The sequence below is a fragment of the Urocampus carinirostris genome, chromosome 14 (assembly GCF_059441175.1).
Source record: "Urocampus carinirostris isolate Australia breed hairy pipefish chromosome 14, RoL_Ucar_1.0, whole genome shotgun sequence".
Lineage (NCBI taxonomy): Eukaryota > Metazoa > Chordata > Actinopteri > Syngnathiformes > Syngnathidae > Urocampus > Urocampus carinirostris.
In genome coordinates, this window is record NC_142362.1 from 4,409,417 (window position 1) to 4,432,728 (window position 23,312).

Here is a 23,312-nt window from a genome sequence, read left to right on the forward strand (position 1 = left end):
ATTGTTATCATAATAGATACTCTTATTATTTAGTCAACCACTCGACCATTCGCCTGAGAAGAGAAGCGGCTGCATTGTCACGTTGTACTGTGGTCTGTTTTTTTTTTCTTGTTTGCCAATGGTGTCCCATTCATATGTGAGCACCAATGAGAGTTATTGTTATTACTGTACAATAGATACTCCTATTATTTAGTATGTGAAAAACTTATGAAGACAGTGGTGAAAATAGTGATGGTGATGATAAAGTGACTGTGTAACCAGAGAAGATGAAAGACTGAATATCTGCTACCTACTCCCATCTCGTGCTATCTTTTGTCATTGATAGGATTATTGTAAGTATATAATGCATGAGCTAGAAATATTCAGCATTACCGAGACCCTTCCAGTATAGTATATCCTCTTTTCAAAGTCTTATCACCTTTTCAACCACTCGACCATTCGCCTGAGCGGAGAAGCGGCTGCATTGTCACGTTTTACTGTGGTCTTTTTTTCTGTTTCTTTTTTTTTTTACAATGGTGTCCCTTTCATATGTGAAATTCTCCTCCCCAACAACTCCGTGACGGAATTGTTTATCATAAAAATAAAATAATAAAAGTAATAAAATAAAACAAAGGCAGTGCATAAGTTCTGGTTCGATGAGAATCAGGCTGAGAACTGAATCGGTCTCCTCATGAGAAATATTTAATGTCTCTTGTCTCTCAGTTATTTTCGATTGTTCTCAGCTTAGGGATGCTGCTGGAAAAGTGAATTTCCCTTCGGGGATGAATAAAGTATCTATCTATCTATCTATCTATCTTATTGTGTGCTTTTTTCAGAGATGTAAGGTGATATACCAAACAGTTACCTTATTTTATGTTATTTTTGGGGGTCTACTTTTTGTATAGAGCGAAGTATAAGAGAAAAAATAATGCGGTTTATTACTTTTATTATTTCTAGTGTCTCGTAATATGAACCTATGTAAACATGTATATTTGTGAGGTGTTTGTTGTATGTAAATACACATAAGAGCTAGCTAAGTGCCACAATTATTGAGGAGGTTGAAAGAGTAGGATAAAATAAGCATATACTTCTTCCTATTCCTTTTTTGACATGTAAACATTGTTTTTGATATGTTCGAAATAATATTCCATTTATTCGTTTAAAATAAGCAGGAAGTGGGGGATAACAAAAACGTATTAGCATCATTTGTATATGTCATGCTAAGCATTTTTTGTTAGTGCCATATATATTCGAGCAAAATAGAATTACACAAAAACTAAAGCATTTTGAAGTAACTACTGCGCTGTAAATCCTTAATGAAAATGTTAAAAAATGATTATTTACCACATTTTTTGAACTCGAAACCCTCAAGTTGACGTTTGACAGGAGTCTCCAAACTTTTCCAAATTGAGAGCTCCTTTTGTTCCTAGTTAGCGCAAAGGGCACACAATTAAATACACATTTCTTAAATAACAACTAATCTAATGTTAATACTATGCTGTTACTATGTTGTAAAAAATAAAGAAAAAAATACTAAAAAATCACAATGACTCAGCACTGGTAAGCTACTTTTCAGAACAGGTCTGCAGGCACCTCAGCTATCCTAAGTGGGGCCCGAAGTGAAGACGTTCGCCATGTTGGATATGTCAAATGACAACTGACTATAAATTATTGCGTTTACTCTTTTATGCCATAAAATACAAAAGCTTCTTATTCATGAGCAAGCAACATTTATAAGTGGAAACAAAAATATATATATTCTCACTTTTATTGAGGTGCTAATTGTATATTTTTTATACTCCCCGTTTCTTGGTTTTACCCGTTTACACGCGTGAAGACGTCCGCCATGTTGGATGTGTCAAAGGACAACTGTATATAAACTATTGCGTTAACTCTTTTATTTCCATAACATACTAAAGCAGCTTATTCATAAGCAAGCAACATTTGTAAATGGAAATTTTAAAAAATATCGTTACTTTTATTGTGGTGCTGATTGTATTATTTTTAATACATCCAAGTCCTTTCTTTGGTTGTACTCGTTGAAATGAAATGAGAAATCCAAAGCCTCTTACACACAAGCAAAAACATCCGGATAGAGTTGGAAACAAAAAGAAATAAACATTTAGCATTTTTTTTCCACTTCCATACATATTTCATGAAAGTACCAATTTCACAAAATCACTACTTTCAATCCTTAACAATTATTTTGAAATACAGCAAAATTACATAACAAAGTTTTTTTTAATGTATCCGCTCAAAACAGGATTTACCTGAACTTAAACGAATAATATGTCAGGTTAAAGTGAGTCCATTTGAATCAGTACCGATTTTAAGTGAATCAAATTCCAATCAGCAACATTTCTTATTTCCGGTATTTATAACTTATCCATATATCATTTATTTAAACATAATCAGTTGTAATTATTGGACTTTTTGGCTTGTTAATTTTTCAGTCATTATTATTTAGCTTCTTTATCCTTTCAGTTGTGTTTTAATTTGTAGCCCGGAAATGACCTTGAGCAATATCAGTACTTAGTAGAACCAGGCTAAACAAAGGATTGCTGTGCAGTGGAAATTTCTACAACTGATGTACTTTGTTTGGTTTTCCTCAAGTTTCATTTTGATTCATGGACTGCCCTGGCATTATAAAAGTTAGTATCAACCAATTCAGTGCTTGCACTTGTGAATTCAGAGCAATTGACAGCTCATTTTGTGACCAGAATATTCTGTAATAACAACCTTAACAGAACTACTCAATTCCAGCCCTTATTTTCACCATTCTTTTGTCCCATAACCCGGATAGAAAACGAAACACCGGGAGGAAGAACGGCCGTTCCTCTTCAATGATAAAAGAAGCTATCTATAAGAATGAAAAATATCAAAACTATCATAACAAAACTGGATAGCTCCGTTGAGATGGAATTAAAAGATTCATTTAAGGAGTGGAAACAGGAAACACCAATCCTTGTAGGAGACGCTTCTTGTAAGCTTCTAAAAAGCAGCTGATCCCCTGCCAGGCATTTTGGATTCATTCATTGTTTTTATAGAAAGATCAACAATCCAATAGATTTTTCCCCCAGTGTGCCTCAATCCAAAAGCTTGGAATGCTCTATCCTTGTTATCGTCCAGTCTGGGGCCACGCCTTTGGTGAATTCTCTTTGAAATCTGGAAACAGAGAACGACTGGTTGGTAGGTAGGTAGGTAGGTAGGTAGGTAGGTAGGTAGGTAGGTAGGTTGGTTGGTAGAGAATGTGAGGTATGTGGGCAGGGAAAGTGTAGAGTAGGTAGGTAGGTATGTAAGCATATAGGTAGAGTGGTAGGTAAGTAGGTAGAGAATGCTGGGTAGGTGGGTAGAGAAAGTGGAAAGTAGGTAGGTAGATAAGTAGGTAGAGTGGTAAGTAGGTAGAGAATGCTGGGTAGGTGGTTAGAGAAAGTGGAAAGTAGGTAGGTAAGTAGAGTGGTAGGCAGGTAGGTAGAGTGATAGGTAGGTAGAGAATACTCTGTAGGTGGGTAAATAAAGTGGAAAGTAGGTAGGTAGGAAGGTAGGTAGAGAATGCTGGGTAGGTGGGTAGAGAAAGTGGAAAGTAGGTAGGTAGGTAGGTAGGTAGAGAATGCTGGGTAGGTGGGTAGAGAAAGTGGAACGTAAGTAGGTAGGTAAGTAGAGTGGTAGGCAGGTAGGTAAGTAGAGTGGTAGGCAGGTAGGTAGAGCGGTAGGTAAGTAGAGAATGCTGGAAAGGTGGGTAGAGAAAGTGGTAGGTAGGTAGGTAGGTAGGTAGAGTGGTGGGTAGGCGGGTAGATAGAGAATTCTAGGTAGGCGGGAAGAGAAAGCGGTAGGTAGACGGGAAGAGAAAGTGTTAGGTAGAGAATGCTAGGTAGGTAGGTAAAGAAAGTGGAAATTAGGTAGGTAGGTAGGTTGGTAGAGTGGTAGGCAGATAGGGAGAGTGGTAGGTAGGTGGGTAGATAGAGGAGTGGTAGGTAGGTGGGTAGATAGAGAATGCTAGGTAGTTGGGAAGAGAAAGTGGTAGGTAGGCGGGAAGTGAAAGCGGTAGGTAGGCGGGAAGTGAAAGCGGTAGGTAGGCGGGAAGTGAAAGTGGTAGGTAGGAAGAGAAAGTGGTAGGTAGGCAGAGAATGCTGGGTAAGTAGGTAAATAAAGTGAAAAGTAGGTTGGTAGGTAGGTAGAGTGGTAGGCACGTGGGTAGAGTGCTAGGTAGGTGGGTAAATAGAGAATGCTAGGTAGTTGGGAGAAGAAAGTGGTAGGTAGGTGGGAAGAGAATGTAGTAGGTAGTTAGAGAATGGTAGAAACGTACTCGTAGATAGCAGCGAGCAGCCTCTTGGCCTCCCCGTCGTCCTTCTCCTTTCCGAGGGCCACCTGGAAGACCCGAGCTCCCTCCAAGGTCTCGTCGGGCAGACGAGCGCTGGTCAGGTACCAGAAACGCATCAAAATAGTCACGAACCTTCGCCCTGGTGGACGTTTTCAAAATGAATACATTGGACACAGACTTTAGGAGTATTTAGGAGTATTTGCGAGCATCGGTGATATAACATGTTGACAGTCCGACCTTTATCGTCGTAGTAGATGCCGACATCTCCCGGCGTGGAGTACATGAGATCGTCCGGTTGAGCAGACAGCGCCATCTGGTAGCTTGGAGGCAGAAGGTTGCATTTCTCTTCGAGCTTCCCGATTAACTGAACGCAAAAAAAGAAAAGAGACACTTTTTCACAGTAGGTGCTTGACTGGCTCCAACAAATGTAATAAAATTCTTTGTATGTTCATCTCAAACCAATACAATAAAAAAAAACAACAAAAAAACAGATTGTTCAATGTGTTTAAAGAATGTTTGGAGGAAAAATACAAGCTTCAAGCCTCAATGTGTAATATTTGACCACTAGATGGCACTGTATTGTAATGATAGGGAAAAGCAGTGCCAAAAGAGTAGGGAAATTTGTATATAGATGCATATAAATGGAGAGAAAGAATGAGAGCGTGAGAGAACGTCAGAAAGCGAGAGAGAGAGAGAGAGAGAGAGAGAGAGAGAGAGAGAGAGAGAGAGAGAGAGAGAGAGAGAGAGAGAGAGAGAGAGAGAGAGAGAGAGAGAGAGAAAATGAAAGAAAGAACTAATTTAATGTGTTTAAAGGTTGTTATTTGCTACGGGTCCCACGGCTTGCTGCAATACGAGAGGAAGAAGCAAAAACATGATAACCATGGAAATAAAGCTTGCATTTTTTTCTGCCATTGGGGCTATTTAAAAAAAATGAGGTTATTAAAGCAAAGAAATCTAAAGGCACATGTTAAAATCAGTTTTAATTTACATCCACCATTTCTTAGCCCCTCTTCATCCACCCGCTAATCCACTCGATCCGCTCAAGTCTTGTTTCACAAATCATAATTTATTTTCCCTTTATATTTATTAATACAAAAGCAGTACTTTCCTTTTTTTTCATTTGAATGATTTTATCTGTGGTACCAGGTGCTAAGAAGGCATTTGCTTGTTAGCGTAGGTTTCTATCCCCTACTATGAGGCAATTTGACTTGGCGATCAGAGTCTGAACAGATTCATTTTATATCCCTTGGGTCTAATGTACTCATTTGACACTTTTTAATGACTTTTACAGACAAATATTCAATTTTGTCAAGTACCAAAGAAATCCAGCACCGATCAAAAGAACAGGAGCCAAAACCTCGGTTTGAAACCCTAACTCTAGCCCCAACCTTATTTCAAAACCCTAAAAATCGGTTTACAACCCTAACTTGGAGCCCAAACCGTAGCTCCTAACCCTAGCCCTACATCCAACTCTAGCTGTAAGCCTTGGTCAAACCGTAACCCTAGCTCCAAGCCCATTTTGGAACCCTACTTTTGGTTAAGAACCCCAATTTGGAGCCCAAACCCTAGTTCCATAACCTACACCTAACTCTAGTTGTAACCTTACCCCCAACCTTATTTCAGAACCCTGAACTCTGATTAATACCCTCATAAGGCTCCTAACCCTTACATTCTAACCCTAGCCCTAATCCTATTTCAGAACCATAAAATAAGTTTAAAACCGTTATTTGAAGCCCAAAAACTAGCCTTAGAAACATGGCAACAATTGCAAGCATTTACAAGTGTTCCTTTCTTACATCAGAGGCCACCAAGCCCTCGAGAGCTGCAAACTGGCATTGGGACAGCAGCTTGGAAACATGAAAGAAAGCCTGTAAAATAAAACAAAAACACAGTTATTTTATTAAATATACTTTCACTTGGATACTTTTAGACGGAACTTGATGCAATGTAAATCGTGGTTTTACCAAGTTTTATATCGTCATGGCTAACGTTTCCTAAATTTCTGCTCAAATATCCAATCGACGGAAGGCTTCTGTTTTTGCAGCAGAATGTTTAATTGATGACGTCACGTCGAAATGTTTTTTTTGTGACGTTATGTTGTAACGCTAATTTTTTTCCCAAAAATGCTTCATCGATCAAAACAGATACACACTCTCACACAAAACTTGCTTTGCAACGTTGCGTACCTTTATAACTAATTGTACAACGAAAAAAAAGAGGAAAAAAAATAGACATACCATAATGTTTACAAATATTATTAGCTTAAATGGCCTTTTGATTAGGGGGGAAGCTTGACAACAAAACTGAATGTTTTTTTTTCACATTTGAGTTTTTCCTTGCCCTCATGTAGGTTTTAGATCAGGTGATGGTGTCATAATAGTCTGTAGTCTGCAATAATCTGTGGTCTGTGCAGGCCTTTGAGACTCTGTGATTAAGGGCGTCACAAATAAACATGACTTGACTTGAAGTTTTTGAGTTTTTCCTTGCCCTCACGTAGGTTTTAGATCAGGGGATGGTGTCATAATAGTCTGTAGTCTGCAATAATCTGTGGTCTGTGCAGGCCTTTGAGACTCTGTGATTAAGGGCGTCACAAATAAACATGACTTGACTTGAAGTTTTTGAGTTTTTCCTTGCCCTCACGTAGGTTTTAGATCAGGGGATGGTGTCATAATAGTCTGTAGTCTGCAATAATCTGTGGTCTGTGCAGGCCTTTGAGACTCTGTGATTAAGGGCGTCACAAATAAACATGACTTGACTTGAAGTTTTTGAGTTTTTCCTTGCCCTCACGTAGGTTTTAGATCAGGGGATGGTGTCATAATAGTCTGTAGTCTGCAATAATCTGTGGTCTGTGCAGGCCTTTGAGACTCTGTGATTAAGGGCGTCACAAATAAACATGACTTGACTTAAAGTTTTTGAGTTTTTCCTTGCCCTCACGTAGGTTTTAGATCAGGGGATGGTGTCATAATAGTCTGTAGTCTGCAATAATCTGTGGTCTGTGCAGGCCTTTGAGACTACTTGTGATTAAGGGCCAAACAAATAAACATGACTTGACTTGAAAAGTAATGAAATTACATTTTCTGCCTGCAAATTTGCACTTATGAATGTAATATTTTAGTGCTGCATCTAAAGATTAATTTCATAATCGGTGAACCGATAAATCGGATTTCTTAATTCCCTCCAATTTATTCAAATATTGAAGTTTGACAGATAAAAGATAGAATATTTTGTTTTGTGCCCTATGATATAAAACAATAAAAAATAAGTGTGTGTCAATTTACTTGATAATTCAACAAAATGCATAGATATGTATGCTATACACCAACCACTTTATCCACATATTATATTCAATTTGGATTTATCATACAAAACAAAAATAGAAAAAGCAATACATTTCAATTTGTGTCGATTATTTTTTAATCTGCAAAAAAAAAATGTAAACAAACCCACTTTTCAAAATGTTGTCAGCAAATTTTGGAATATGATAAACATTGCCAATATGAAAATGATATATGCTCAAGAATTTGCCCCTTAGGTAAAATTGACCATGTCATTATTATTATTCTTTTTACTTTATTTATTTTATACTTATTTTCTGATTGTTTTTCTCTTTCTGTTCCTTTGAAAATTATTAACTTTGTTTCATGATGCAACAGTCAAACACTACAAAGTCGAAACTTTCATGTCTATGTCAATGTAGTATAGAATGAACGTAACATAACCTTTTTATAAAAACAGTCTTGGCGCCCTCTGCCGGACTAAATCAGTACTACAATCCCCAGCGTCACACAAAAATGGTGTTCTCTTATTTGCATTGATTGAACGTACTTGGTGGCTTATAAATCACGTGATACAACGAATCGATGATTTAATTAGTTAGCAATGCTTTTAATCATCGATTTTAACGATTCGTTGTTGCAGCACTATAATATTTAAAATGTAAAATGATAAGATGACTAACAAATGATTATTTTGGCTTTGATTTGAATTCATCAGGGCCATTCCACACACAATCCATCCATTATCTGCACCGCTTATCCTCATTAGGGTTGCGGGGGTTGCTGGAGCCCATCCCAGTTATCTTCAGGCAGTGGGCAGGGGACACCCTCAACTGGTTGCCAACCAGCTGCAGGGCACACAGAGACGACTCAGAGACAGGGAACCGGAGGAAACCCACGCAAGCGCGGGGAGAACATGTAAACTCCACACAGGAATACTTCCCTGATGAAGGCACAGACTCCTTGATATACCAACAGATGCAGGAGCTGGCCACATATCGAAAATCATGTTATTATGTTGGCTTGGGAAGCCCAGCAGCTGGGTGGTTAGTACGCAGCCTCCCCGTGTGGAGTTTGCATGTTCTCCCCACACTCCAGTTTTCTCTCACATTCCAAAAGCATGCATGTCAGATTAAATACACTCGGGTAGCACGGCGGATGAGTGATTAGCGCCTCAATGGCACAGTTCTGGGGTCATGGGATCGTATCCTCCAGTACGGAGTTTGCATGCTCGCCCCATACCTGTGTGGATTTCCTCTGGGCACTCCAGTGTCCTCCCACATTCCAAAAACATGCATGACAGATCAATTGTCCGGTCCAAAATTGTGACTGATCAAGTGAGTTGTCTGTCTCTGTGTGCAGTGTGATTGGCTGGCAACCAGCTAAGGGTGTCACCTTCCTACTGCCTGATAGGCTCAAGCACCCCCGCGACCCTAGTGAGGATAAGCACCACATAAAACGGATACTCTAGATGTTTGCTCGGGTGAAAATCACACCCAGTGAATTATTCTAAAGAAATGTATCGTACTTTGTTAACAAGGAGCAGTTGGGCCATAATAAGACTATTGTCCAGTCATAAAATGAACACATTTCTCCCGGAAAGACATAACTTTTGGAACAGTCATGCTTTCCCTGTTTAATCAATGGTATAAAAGACCCCTCTGTTCATACTTACATGAGCATCTGAATGACTTATTTTCGTACCTGTTTAGCCCCTTCCGTAAACTCTTCGATGTTGAATTCGGAATCGAAATAAGTGATGAGGAAATAGTAGACCCGCGTCCGGAGCCAAATGAACGGGTTGGGAAGACCGAAGACGACCACTTTCTGATAGGATTGTTGGGGATCACGTTCGGAACTGTATGTCCGTCGCGAAACAATTTCTGAAGGCAGGAAAGGTAATTGATACTTTTTACAACAATTGAGGTGGACACGTTCGTGTTTTTTAAGGCAACTAACGCCGCTTAAGGATGAACATTTGGAGAAATTTCGGAGTATGTGGAGCGCCATCTTGATTTGATAGGCTTCCGGTCTGCCAATTATTATCGTCCGGCTGTTGTTTTCAAATACTTTGTCTAAATTAAATTTGTGTAAATTAAGAAAACAATATTTAAAAAAAAAGATTTTAAGTTGATTTGAAACGGAGGAGCTTTTCGTCACGGTTTACTTCCAGAACATTAGAAGCGTGAGAATATTTTCTACCCGTCATTTAGTTTATTCCGCGTGTTGTTTTAAATCCTCGGTGTTATTAACCGTCTTAAAGATCGAGGGGGTAAAGTAAATTACAGAATTTACGTATTTAGAGTGAATTTAGTTTTGTGTTTTTTAGGGTTTACATTTGTTTTAAGTGGGCTCTATCGAAAAGGGCTTGTTGTTTCTACCGAAACATTAGGAACGACGTACAAAACAGTGCACTATCTCGCAGAGACTTGATATTTCAATTTGAAACGGCGCACTATTTTGCACACGCCTTTAATATTTGAAAATTATAATCTATGATATTATTTTCATATGTCGACTCAAAAGAAAATATCCGTTCCTGTGTTTACGGAAGTGGATAGGGATATTTTTCTTCAACAGATATATCCACAGGTAATGTCTTCAATTTTATCATATTTTTTGCAAGCAGAGTTAAAAAACACAGAAACTATGGTGTCCAAACTCTTTAGATTAAGTATACTAAAACTGTGAGGGACGACTATTAAGTTTTTCATTCTTTGAACAGTCTTTAAATAAATTCTGCCTCCGTAAAAGGTTGGCAGTGCTTAGCGATCAGTGTCGCGACCTCGTTGCTCGCCTTTGTAGCATTTTCATTTGACTCGCAACGTTCGGTTCTAGATAGCTTTTTGTAGTCGGCATTTTTGGTCTGGTAGTGCCTCTTGATAATATATTCTTTGAAATTAGCCACAGTCTCTTGGGAAATTAGGCATTTTTTCCAGATTTCATTGAAAAAAATATTCGAATTTCCATTTGTCTTGGAAGCGGCAGCCCTCACAGTCGCTTTCCTTTTTTATTTACAATCGCCATGTCAGAAATGGGCTGGGCTCATATTTCACAGAAATCCAAGGGCAAGGTGATCAAAGGGCTACTGCCATCTTCTGGTGAAATTTATTTTATACTTTAAACATTACTGGCGGGTCACACATTAATTTTATGACAAAGGCCATGGGCCAGTAAAATTGTGATCACTGGCCGTAACTGGCCCGCGGGCCTGGCTTTGGCAATGCCTGCCCTAGACTCATTAATTGCATGAATAATTTCCTATTATTTTGTTTTTGTATTCATGCATCCATTGTGAATTTTAACTCTTACAATGAGGTTCTCCATCAGTCATTTTTTAACCATATTCAAACCTGCAAATTCTGACTTGTTTTTGTTTTTTTTAAAAGAACCCACCACCTTTTCTATTTTTTGAATAACATCGAATAATATGTGCAAAGTAACTAAACAAGTTATAACCTTTTATAAAGTCAATGCTTATTTCAACAGTTTCCTTCTCCAGCCACTCATGTTAGTCTCTTGGCTCCAGGCTATGGCTCTTCGCTAGCTGCTACTGTTATCGTTTGTTTCTCCTGCCTTCAGAGTCTGGTTATTCAATCATCTTTGATTTACTTTTCCGTTATTTCCTTCTCTAGCCACTCGTGTTAGTCTCTTGGCTGCAGGCTATGGCTCTTCGCTAGCTGCTATCGTTTGATGCTCCTACCTTCAGTGTCTGGTTATTCAATCATCTTTGATTTACTTTTCCGCCTTTTCCTTCTCTAGCCACTCGTGTTAGTCTCTTGGCTGCAGGCTATGGCTCTTCGCTAGCTGCTATTGTTATCGTTTGATGCTCCTGCCTTCAGTGTCTGGTTATTCGATCATCTTTGATTTACTTTTCCGCCTTTTCCTTCTCTAGCCACTCGTGTTAGTCTCTTGGCTGCAGGCTATGGCTCGTCGCTAGCTACTATTGTTATCGTTTGATACTCCTGCCTTCAGAGTCTGGTTATTCAATCATCTTTGATTTACTTTTCCGCTATTTCCTTCTCTAGCCACTTGTGTTAGTCACTTGGCTGCAGGCTATGGCTCTTCGCTAGCTGCTATTATTATTGTTTGATGCTCCTGGCTAAAAAGTCTGGTAATTCAATCATCTTTGAATTACTTTTCCGCTATTTCCTTCTCTAGCCACTCGTGTTAGTCTCTTGGCTGCAGGCTATGGCTCGTCGCTAGCTGCTATTGTTATCGTTTGATACTCCTGACTTCAGATTCTGGTTATTCAATCATCTTTGATTTACTTTTCCGCTATTTCCTTCTCTAGCCACTCGTGTTAGTCTCTTGGCTGCAGGCTATGGCTCTTCGCTAGCTGCTATCGTTTGATGCTCCTACCTTCAGTGTCTGGTTATTCAATCATCTTTGATTTACTTTTCCGCCTTTTCCTTCTCTAGCCACTCATGTTAGTCTCTTGGCTGCAGGCTATGGCTCTTCGCTAGCTGCTATTGTTATCGTTTGATGCTCCTGCCTTCAGTGTCTGGTTATTCGATCATCTTTGATTTACTTTTCCGCCTTTTCCTTCTCTAGCCACTCGTGTTAGTCTCTTGGCTGCAGGCTATGGCTCGTCGCTAGCTACTATTGTTATCGTTTGATACTCCTGCCTTCAGAGTCTGGTTATTCAATCATCTTTGATTTACTTTTCCGCTATTTCCTTCTCTAGCCACTTGTGTTAGTCACTTGGCTGCAGGCTATGGCTCTTCGCTAGCTGCTATTATTATTGTTTGATGCTCCTGGCTAAAAAGTCTGGTAATTCAATCATCTTTGAATTACTTTTCCGCTATTTCCTTCTCTAGCCACTCGTGTTAGTCTCTTGGCTGCAGGCTATGGCTCGTCGCTAGCTGCTATTGTTATCGTTTGATACTCCTGCCTTCAGATTCTGGTTATTCAATCATCTTTGATTTACTTTTCCGCTATTTCCTTCTCTAGCCACTTGTGTTAGTCACTTGGCTGCAGGCTATGGCTCTTCGCTAGCTGCTATTGTTATCGTTTGATGCTCCTGCCTTCAGTGTCTGGTTATTCGATCATCTTTGAATTACTTTTCCGCTATTTCCTTCTCTAGCCACTTGTGTTAGTCACTTGGCTGCAGGCTATGGCTCTTCGCTGGCTGCTATGTTTATTGTTTGATGCTCCTGCCTTCAGTGTCTGGTTATTCGATCATCTTTGAATTACTTTTCCGCTATTTCCTTCTCTAGCCACTCGTGTTAGTCTCTTGGCTGCAGGCTATGGCTCTTCGCTAGCTGCTATCGTTATCGTTTGATGCTCCTGCCTTCAGTGTCTGGTAATTCAATCATATTTTCAGCTATTTCCTTCTCTAGCCACTCGTGTTAGTCTCTTGGCTGCAGGCTATGGCTCTTCGCTAGCTGCTATTGTTATCCTTTGATGCTCCTGCCTTCAGTGTCTGGTAATTCAATCATATTTCCCGCTATTTCCTTCTCTAGCCACTTGTGTTAGTCACTCAGCTGCAGGTCTCTATTGCTAAAATTTAATTTAGACCAATGCAAGAGATGGAATTAAAGATAAGTTGATTTTATAAAGGCGATCACCCAAATTTGAAGGACATCCAGGATGTTAATCGAAGGACCCCCCCTTAATCCCTCCAGCGTAAACCTGCCTTGCTGCGAGGTCTTTGTCTCGGTCCCTGCGTGGACAAGTGGACCGTGGAGTATCTGGCCCGGAACGGAGGCGACAAGGAGGTGAAGATCCACGTCTCCAGCGTGCCACAGATGAACTTTCTGCAAAAGAACTTTGTGTACAGGTCAGCTTAATCTTCGTCTTCCCCCCAAAAAATACCAGAACGTCAACATGGGTGGATTGCAGGACTCTTCCATTCGCCGAGTTTGTGAGGAGGACATCGGAGGAGAAACATGCAGATTTCTTCTTGGGTCAGGTACTCGAAGATGCATGAGAAGAGCACTCACACATTTTAAATTTTGTCATCACATTCCAGGACGAGAGTTATTACCTACGGTCCCTGGGAGAAGATGCTCGAAAGGTATTAAGAACATCATACCACTACAGTATAACTGTCTATTATTTCTCTTTGTTGTGTTTAGCAAGGTTTTTTTGCCCCTCTTTACAGCATTTCCCCCACTATACGACATCAACAACAAATACTTTGTTGTTCTAAATTCAAACCTTCCAGTTTTTTTTTTGTGTCACACGATTTTTTCACCACTAGATGCCTGTCTGCTATTGGCTGACGTCATATAAAAAGCTGGTCTCCTATTGGTTTGTTTCAACACATAATGAAAATGCTGATATGCTATTGGCTGAACTCCCTAAAACAATTCATTCCTCTTTTTTAAAGATTAAATAAGACATTTTTTGGAATAGTGCTTTACAGGCAGGGTATTGCAACACAAAATGCTGTAAAAACATTCAATTTACATTAAGAATATAAAATTCCCTACTTTTTCCACACTTTGATGCCAATATTAGCTTAATAAACCTTGCATGCAGCTTCTTGAACAAACAAACATAGGGCACACAGTCCAAGTCATTTAATGAATACATCCATCCATTCATTATCTGCACCGCTTATCCTCAGTAGGGTCGCGGGGGTGCTGGAGCCCATCCCAGTTATTTTGGGCAGTGGGCAAGGGACACCCTGAACTGGTTGCCAGCCAGTCGCAGGGCACACAGGGACAGACAATTCGCTTGCTTATCCCCACCTAGGGACATGCATGTTTTTGGAATGTTGGAAGAAATCGGAGTGCCCAAAAGAAACCCACGCAAGCACAGGGAGAACATGCAAACTCCACACAGGAGGTTCGATCTCACAACCTCTGAACAGTGCTGCACACGCGCTAACCGCTGCGCTGCCTTAATACATTATTATTTTTTTAGGAGAAGCAGCCGGTATTTACGCTACATGCTAACAGTTAGCCAAAGCTAAGACAATAACAAGCTACTTTCCCGGCTTAATAAGTAAAAAGGACTTGATAGTAACTTGTGTCAAATGTTGAATTTCTCTCACTTGATATGAAGTGTCCGCTGAAAATCTGAGCATTTTCTATGAGTGCCTCGGTCCAATCTTTTAGCTTTAATGCATTTAAGCTCCCCTGAGATCCTGTATAAAATAAAAAAAATAAATAAAATAAAAAATGACTTGACTTGACTGTATAACTTCAATTGACGATTTTGTGTTAATTGGAAGACATGGGCTGTCAACTATTTTTTATTATATATATATATATATATATATATATATATATATATATATATATATATATATATATATATACCACAGCCATATCCCCTAAGTGGGAGGTGGTTAGAGTCATTTCTGACTCTTTTTGGGAGATTGATTCAGAGGAGGGGATTTTAGTATTACAATAAATACTAAAGGTGCATGTTTTGTTAATGATATGTCCCATTATGACTTCAATTAAGCTCATTTAAAACCAGAACGGACTGCAATACAGATAAGCATTTTAAATTTGAACGCAGCGTTAAATTAACGCTACGAGAAAAGGGGGTAAAAAACAAAAGCGAGTGTTTTGCTCCCGACATGTGACGTTACTGCGTCAAATTCAGCACGTTTCAGTTTCTCTTTGCTAATAAAATCAAATAAAAATAGAAATAAGTAAAAAAAAAAAAATACACCGGGTAAAGGTTTTTAGGATTGAGCGAAAGAAAAATAGAAATCAAAAATAAAAACACTTACCATGGCGATGTTTAACAAAAATAGTCAATGCTCAATTTGCACAATAAAGGCTTGCCTTTTCATCTGTAATCCATAAAATGAAACTGAGAAAGGCCCCTGCGTGGAAACGTGTCTTTTCTGTTCTGGGTTCGATTTCCTTTTCCTCATTTTTTTATTTATAGTAGTAATAAAGGGAATCTTCCCCCTACCCCAGTCAAAGGTGAAGTGTCCCCCAGGCCGTTCCCCCTACCTCGGTCTCTTCACACCTTGGCAGCAAACAGGGGGTCAAAGCTGCAAGGAAGGGGCGCCCCTCTAACAATAAGACAAGTGATTGTTATATATTACAAAACCGATTTTCAGCACAGATTTATGGTAATTGTTTTATTTTTGGGAAGATCTTGTGTCACCCCCCCATGTCTCATGGTAAAAATGCGCCCCCTGGCGGCCGCCCGTGCCTAAAACCGCCACTGCATGACGTCAACTAGCAGTAATGACAGCTCTCTCTCGTCTTCTGACCAGCGCAAATATTCTTTTTCCTCCTGCTTCAAAAAATTAGTCACCAAAGGTTTCTATTCGGGCAGCACAGTGGATGGGTGGTTAGCGCGCAGCCCCACGGTGCAGAGGTTCAGGATTCAAGTCCAGCTACCAAAACCTCCTCGTGTGGAATGCTAAATGGTATTGGCATTTAAATCGTGCTTTTCAAGTCAATGAAGACCTCCCAAAGCGCTTTAGAATGTGCCTCACACTTACCCATTCACACGCACACTCACACACCAATAGGGAGTCATCCATGCAGGGCAACTTATCAGCCTTGCTCAAGGACACTTCGACATATAACACGGAGGAGCCGGGAATCAAACCTGGGGCCTCTTGATCCCAAGACGAGCGCTCTACCTCCTGAGCTAATGCCGCCCAATGGAGTTTGCATGTTCTCCCCGCGCTTGCGTGGGTTTCCTTCCACAGTCCGAAAACATGCAGGTCAGGTTAATTGTCCCTAGGTGTCAATGAGTGAGTGAGTTGTCTGTCTCTGTGGTGTCCCCTGCCCGCTGCCTGAAAATGGCTGAGATGGGCTCCAGGACCCCCGCGACCCTACTGAGGATAAGCGGTGCAGATAATAGATGGTTGGAGGTTTCTAGCCCCCACCAGTAGGAATTTACCTTTAAATGCTGTATCCTGGGGGTCTACTGTATTGAGAAAGCCACGGTAATCAACTTTAGTGACACATTCCGGTTTCAGGAACCAGCAGACCTCCGTAAACAGTTCCCCGAACTCGCAGGGGACTTTCACGTCCCCGATTTCTTCGAACCCGGACAGTTCTTCTCCAGCGTTTTCCGCATCAGCTCCCGCGGTCTGCAGTTGTGGACGCACTACGACGTGAGTGCGGCGGTGATCTATGGCCACGCCTGGGTTGATTTATGACCCGAGTTTGTTTCTTTACAGGTGATGGATAACCTTTTGGCTCAAGTGACAGGGAGGAAGAGAGTAGTGCTTTACAGCCCACAGGACGCCTTGCATCTTTATTTAAATGGCAAGTACATGACTGTATATCAGGGGCAGGGTTGCGTAGGGTTACTTTAACTGGATTACTTTCAATGACTTTTGGATTACTCCAATACCAAATATGCTAATAAAAGACAAAAGAAACGAAATATGAATAAAATAATGACTCACAACACGTGGTAAGCTTTCTCTCCTAGCTTTGATCTCTGGCAAAACCAGGGTTGGGTAGGGTTACTTTAACTGGATTACTTTCAATGACTTTTGGATGACTCCAATACCAAATATGCTCAAAAAAGACAAAAGAAACGAAATCTGAATCAAATGATGACTCACAACACGTGGTAAGCTTTCTCTCCTGGCTTTGATCTCTTTGATCACCGGCAAAACCAGGGTTGGGTATGGTTACTTTAACTTGATTACTTTTAATGACTTTTAGATTACTCCAATACCAAATATGCTAATAAAAGACAAAATAAACTAAATATGAATCAAATGATGACTCACCACACATGGTAAGCTTTCTCTCCTGGCTTTGATCTCTTTGATCTCCGGCAAAACCAGGGTTGGGTAGGGTTACTTTAACTTGATCACTTTCAATGACTTTTGGATATGCTCATAAAAGACAAAAGAAACGAAATCTGAATAAAATGATGACTCACAACACGTGGTAAGCTTTCTCTCCTGGCTTTGATCTCTTTGAACAATTATATTCTTCAATTTCTCTGAAATAAAATCGAATCTAACACTCAATGTTTGTTTTTAGGCGACAAGTCGGAGGTCTTGGAAATCGACACGCCGGACGTGAATTTGTATCCAGAATTTGTCAAAGCAGTGAGATACGAATGCGTGCTGGAGCCGGGAGATCTGCTTTTCATTCCTGGTAAAAAGAAATACCCTCCACTCCATGGCGACCTCTAGTGGTGAAAAAAAGTACAGTTATTTAAATTAAACCCTATTGATTTAAGTCATAAGCAAAAATGCGTGTAGTATCTCATAAACATGATTTTAGGTTGAGAAATGTGTAATGATATGACACAACCTAAAGAAGTTGACATGTTTGGCAGCCATTTTATAACTACGGAAGCCCAAATGGCCATTTAGCAAAGCTAGCTTGTCTCGGTGGTGTTCTTAGCACTTATCGGAGACTTATCGAAGCTGAGCTTAAAATTTGATGGTCGCCAGGTCCTGTCATTCAGGCATCTTCCACTTTTTTTCCCCATGGTTTCCTTCTCTGGCCACTCACGTTGACCACTTGGCTAAAGGGTATGGCTAGCTGCTTTTGCTATTGTTAGCTGAATTTGCTCTGTCCTACGTTGTCAAATGTCTTCCACAGCTGGTCAGGTAATGTGGTAGAGTTTTGTAATTCAAGGCATCTTACACACCAGCCCCACATTGTTTCCTTCTCTAGCCACTTATGTTAGCCACTTAGTTGCAGGCTATGACTTAACACTAGCTTCTATTCTTGTTAGCTACCTCTGCCTGGTACATTTCTGCCCACTTTAGCTGGTCATGTAGACAAATGTCAGAGTTTCGTGATTCAGGGATCTGGTGCCTATCGTCTTCAACTGTTTGGTTTCCTCCTCTAGCCACTCACTTTAGCCACTTTTGCCACAGCAATGGCTTACTGCTAGCCACTGATATTGTTAGCTGCTCTGTGTAAATAAGGCTTGCTCTGAACTCTTTTACTGGCCTTTTTAGCTGCTAAAGTTAGCCACTTACACTCGATCTTATACAGGCATTCTCGACTTCTTTGTCACCGTTTTCTCCTTTAGCCACTTGACTGAAGCTATGACTGGCTATAGCCACTAATATTGTATGCTGCTCTGTGTAAATAAGGCTTGCTCTAAAATCTTTTACTGGCCTTTTAGCTGCTAAAGTTGGCAACTTACACCAGCTCTTATACAGGCATTCTCGACTTCTTTGTCACAGTTTTCTCCTTTAGCCACTCACTTTAGTCACTTGACTGAAGCTATGACTGGCTATAGCCACTGATATTGTTAGCTGCTCTGTGTAAATAAGGCTTGCTCTGAACTCTTTTACTGGCCTTTTTAGCTGCTAAAGTTAGCCACTTACACGAGCTCTCATACAGGCATTCTTGACTTCTTTGTCACAGTTTTCTCCTTTAGCCACTTGACTGAAGCTATGACTGGCTATAGCCACTTATATTGTTAGCTGCTCTGTGTAAATATGGCTTGCTCTGAAATCTTTTACTGGCCTTTTTGGATGCTAAAGTTAGCCACTTACACCAGCTCTTATACAGGCATTCTCGACTTCTTTGTCACAGTTTTCTCCTTTAGCCACTTGACTGAAGCTATGACTGGCTATAGCCACTTATATTGTTAGCTGCTCTGTGTAAATAAGGCTTGCTCTGAAATCTTTTACTGGCCTTTTTGGATGCTAAAGTTAGCCACTTACACCAGCTCTTATTCAGGCATTCTCGACTTCTTTGTCACCGTTTTCCCCTTTAGCCACTCACTTTAGTCACTTGACTGAAGCTAAATCCACTAATATTGTATGCTGCTCTGTGTAAATAAGGCTTGCTCTAAAATATTTTACTGGCCTTTTAGCTGCTAAAGTTAGTCACTTACACCAGCTCTTATTCAGGCATTCTTCTTTGTCACAGTTTTCTCCTTTAGTCACTTGACTGAAACTATGACTGATATTGTTAGCTGCTCTGCTCTTGGATGTCTTACTGGTCTTGTTAGTAGCTTCTCACTTATGCTAACTGCTAAAGTTAGCTGGTTACAACAGCTCCAACCAACTCCGGCGACTGCCTCTTTTCAGCCGCTCCAAGTGTAATCAGCTAGCTCGGTATTTGTTGTTGCCGGAAGGGATTAACAGCAGAGAAAATCTGCAAGTAGGCTTTGGAATTTTGACCAATGCACTCCAGGCTTCCGTAGTGTGTCGTCTTCTAACGCACACGTGTCATCTCCATTCTAAGCTACAGCGCCCCTTAGTGGTGAATCATTACACACTGTTACTTATGTATCCCTATTGATTTTGGCTTATGTTTTCCCAGCGCTCTGGTTCCACAACACAGTGGCGCTGGAATTCGGCGTGGGAGTCAACGTGTTTTGGCGCCATCTACCGGTCGATTGCTACGATACAAAAGACGCATACGGCAACAAAGACCCCGTGGCCGCTAGCAGAGCCCTTCAAGGCCTGGAGAGGGCGCTCCGATGCCTGGAAGACCTGCCGGCGGATTATAAAGACTTTTACGGCCGCCGCATGATTCAGCGGATACGCGAGAGGACGCTTTGCAACCCGCAAAGTGATTTGACGTCCTAAAGTGGGATTTAAACGTTTAGAGCAGGGGTCTCCAACCCTTTTTCAAGCCGAGAGCTACTTATTAGTGCCCACTTTCATTTCGAAAATAACTTATCTTGTACTACTTACTTTCTTATTACTATGTTATTAACAGGTTAATTATAGCACATTCGTTTAACACGCGAGAGGTCCGGGGTTCGAGTCCTGGTGGAAACATGTGTTGGCCTGGAGAGGGATGGGCGCCACTAGGCTGTACTTGCCCAAGACACACCCCAGGAAATGGTGCTCCTATGACCCTAGTGGTTACGAGAACCGAGAAAGAAGGAGGGAAGAAAGCGAGCGAGGGAGAGAAAAGAAAGATTAGATGGAAGGAGAGAGAGAGAGAAAATGTCTCAAAGAAAAGGGGAAGAAAGAAATAAAGGGGAAGAAAGAAAGAAAGAAAGGGGAAGAAATAAAGGGAGGAAGAAAAAAAAGATGAACATAAAAATAAATGAGGGAAAGAAAGGGAGAAAAAGGAGTAAGAAAAGGAAAGGGAGGGATATAAAAAGAAGGGAAGAAAGAAAGAGGGAAAGGGAAAAAAGTGAGAAAGCAAGAGTTATAGTGAGAGAGAAAGAAAGAAAAGGGAGAAAGAAAGAAAGGGGAGACAAGTAGCGAGTCAAGTCAACCAGAAAATAAAATCATTATACAAGAAAATCACAATGACCCAGCACTGGTGGGGTATTTTCAGAACAGGACCTCAGCTGTCCTCAGGGGGCACTCGAGGGAGAGAAAAGAAAGATAAAGATGGAAGGAGAGGGAGAGAGAAAATGTCTCCAAGAAAACGGGAAGAAAAAAATACAGGGAGAAAGAAAAAAAGATGAACATAAAAATAAATGAGGGAAAGAAAGGGAGAAAAAGGAGTAAGAAAAGGAGAAAAAAGAGAGGGAAAGGGAGGGAGATAAAAAGAAAGGAAGAAAGTAAGAGGGAAAGGGAAAAAAGAAAGAGTTATAGTGAGAGATAAAGAAAGGGAGATAAGTAGCGAGTAGAGTCAACCACAAAATAAAATCATACAAGAAAATCACAATGACCCAGCACTGGTGGGGTGTTTTCAGAACAGGACCTCAGCTGTCCTCAGGAGGCACTCAGATGCCCGTTGGCACCAGGTTAGAGACCCCTGGTTTAGAGGTACTGTACTGTACTTGAAAACACAAACTGCAGGTTCAGTTCGCTGAAATAAACTGTTATTTCCAAATTTGGCCACTGGAGGGCGCATGGTTCAACGGAGTTTGGAAATGATTCAGAATTTAATAGGATGTCTTCATCATTCTTGTCTTGATTGGAAACAACAATCATAATGGGTCAAAATATGATAAATTATATTTTTAAAGACACTGTAATAACAAATGGGGGAGTGGGCACCCACTCAACCCTTTTATTGTCTTCGGGTCAAAATGACACGCAAATCCCCTAAATGATATCTTTTATAGCTTTAAATGATATGCCTTTTCCAAGATTGGTCCTGTTAGGAATTAAACTATTAAAAAAATGTATCGTTTACCAAATTGTTTGAATGAGTTATCTGACTCCATTAACCAAACATAACCTTTTCTTTTTGTGAAAAGACGGACAAGAGACCGGCATTTCCACACAGGGGCAGTCAGGTTAATGTTACTGTGTACCTGACTTGTTAACCTGACTGCCCATTTTGCACATCTGGTTAGCTACTCTTCTTGCACTATCGGCACTATGGTAAAATACTATACGTAGCCAATTACAATACAACTTTATTTATATCTGTACATTCAAGGAAACTGTGGGGGTCAGATGCATCGACATTTCGTTCTGTATACACGTGTACTAGAATGACAATAAAGTAGATCTGAATCTGAATCAGAAATTTAATTTCTTAAACTATTTAACTTAGTGAATTCCATCGAATTAGCCGAATTAGTTGAGCCTTTTCTCTCGATTGTCCCTCTTGTCTCCGATCTGGCCCACGCTTTTTTCCGCAAGCCGGCGCCCCGGCTCCTCCCATGGGCGGGCCAGAGACTCCCCACGTGGACTCCACCTCGTCTCCTTGATGTCTGGACCCCGAGCGATTATCAAATCAGTGCCAGGCCTCCTGTGTCCAGCCTTCTCCGTCATCCGTTATCAACAGAACTAAACAAAACATTTGCATTCGGAACGGCGTGACCTGTCATTGAACTTAAGCCTTCTCTGTGAAAAATCTTCATTGCATTCAATAAATGTAACTTGTATAAAATCCTTTATAGTAAAATGTATAAAATCCTTCAGTCCCAACAGAAGAAAAATTAATTCACATTTCCATGTAAGTAGTACAACCATTTTTTTTACAAAGACAGCCTTTGGGTCAAAATGACCCGTGAGGCAAATAAAAGTAAATCAAGGTCAATAGTTAAGTACATCTATCATTTTTCAACTATATATCAGTGTTTTTCAAGCCTTTTTTTTATTTATAAAAATGTTCCGAGGCACACCGTCCGTCGAAAATGTTTGAAAAGGAAGTTGTCAAATATTTCACTGTACTACCTCATAAGCAGAAAATTAGTATATAAAAAGAAGAAAATAATACTTAAAATACAAAAGAATGATGTGCTTTATTTATGTTTTTATTATTTACAGTGCAATCTTAAATCGCTTTGTTAAACAACATAAGTTATTAAATGTAGTGTGCTACCTCGTGAGCAGATAATTAGTACCGTATTTTCCGCACTATAGGGCGCACCGGGTTATAGGGCGCACCCCCAAAAAATAGCTTTTGGTCCTATATCTTCCATACATAAGGCGCACCGGATTAAAAGGCGCTACGATGGGAACGTCGACAAAACAGTCAGATAGTTCAGTCCAACTTATTACCCCCTTAACATTCCCAAAGCTTGCAAAGAAGCAAATACGTGTCTCAGACATGTACGGAAACAGTGTCTGTACGATGTCACTCAAATGCATCGTTCCATCATTCGGAAGGTTAAAGTCTCGGGATTCAAGAAATGCCAATCATTCCTTAGTTTCTATTTTCTTTTTCGCTCGCAACTATACTGTGCATATGACAATAAACACTTGGAATTGAGTTTAATTTAAAAAAAGACCCATCACACAAACATCGAAATCACTCTGAAACAAGATACTGGGAAAATATATAGCCGGAGTAGCTCACCGAAGTCGTTGTGTTCAATAATAATGTGCAACGATGGTCCTCTTATATCCGTGAGTGTAGTAAATCCAGGAGAGTAAAATATTTACAAATACAGTACAGAATAGTAAAATACTGTTTTCTCTATGCCGTCAACCCAACAAGCTA

The 23,312-nt window shown here is 40.3% G+C and overlaps 2 protein-coding genes across 2 annotated transcripts; one reads left to right on the forward strand and one right to left on the reverse strand.

Moving 5' to 3' along the window:
• Window positions 1-2,890: 2,890 nt before the first annotated feature.
• maip1 (matrix AAA peptidase interacting protein 1) lies at window positions 2,891-9,603 on the reverse strand. The gene is made up of 5 exons (XM_088352686.1): window positions 9,280-9,603; window positions 6,097-6,168; window positions 4,538-4,664; window positions 4,286-4,439; window positions 2,891-3,144 (listed from the first exon to the last, which is right to left on the reverse strand). Exons 1-5 carry the CDS (start codon window positions 9,583-9,585, stop codon window positions 3,066-3,068), a joined length of 738 nt encoding a protein of 245 aa, XP_088208812.1. The 5' UTR covers window positions 9,586-9,603; the 3' UTR covers window positions 2,891-3,065.
• Window positions 9,604-9,981: 378 nt separating this feature from the next.
• Window positions 9,982-20,429, forward strand: tyw5 (tRNA-yW synthesizing protein 5). Its single transcript, XM_088352890.1, has 8 exons — window positions 9,982-10,167; window positions 13,203-13,357; window positions 13,420-13,489; window positions 13,550-13,594; window positions 16,484-16,621; window positions 16,688-16,775; window positions 17,511-17,627; window positions 19,767-20,429. Exons 1-8 carry the CDS (start codon window positions 10,087-10,089, stop codon window positions 20,033-20,035), a joined length of 963 nt encoding a protein of 320 aa, XP_088209016.1. The 5' UTR covers window positions 9,982-10,086; the 3' UTR covers window positions 20,036-20,429.
• The last annotated feature ends 2,883 nt before the right edge of the window (window positions 20,430-23,312 follow it).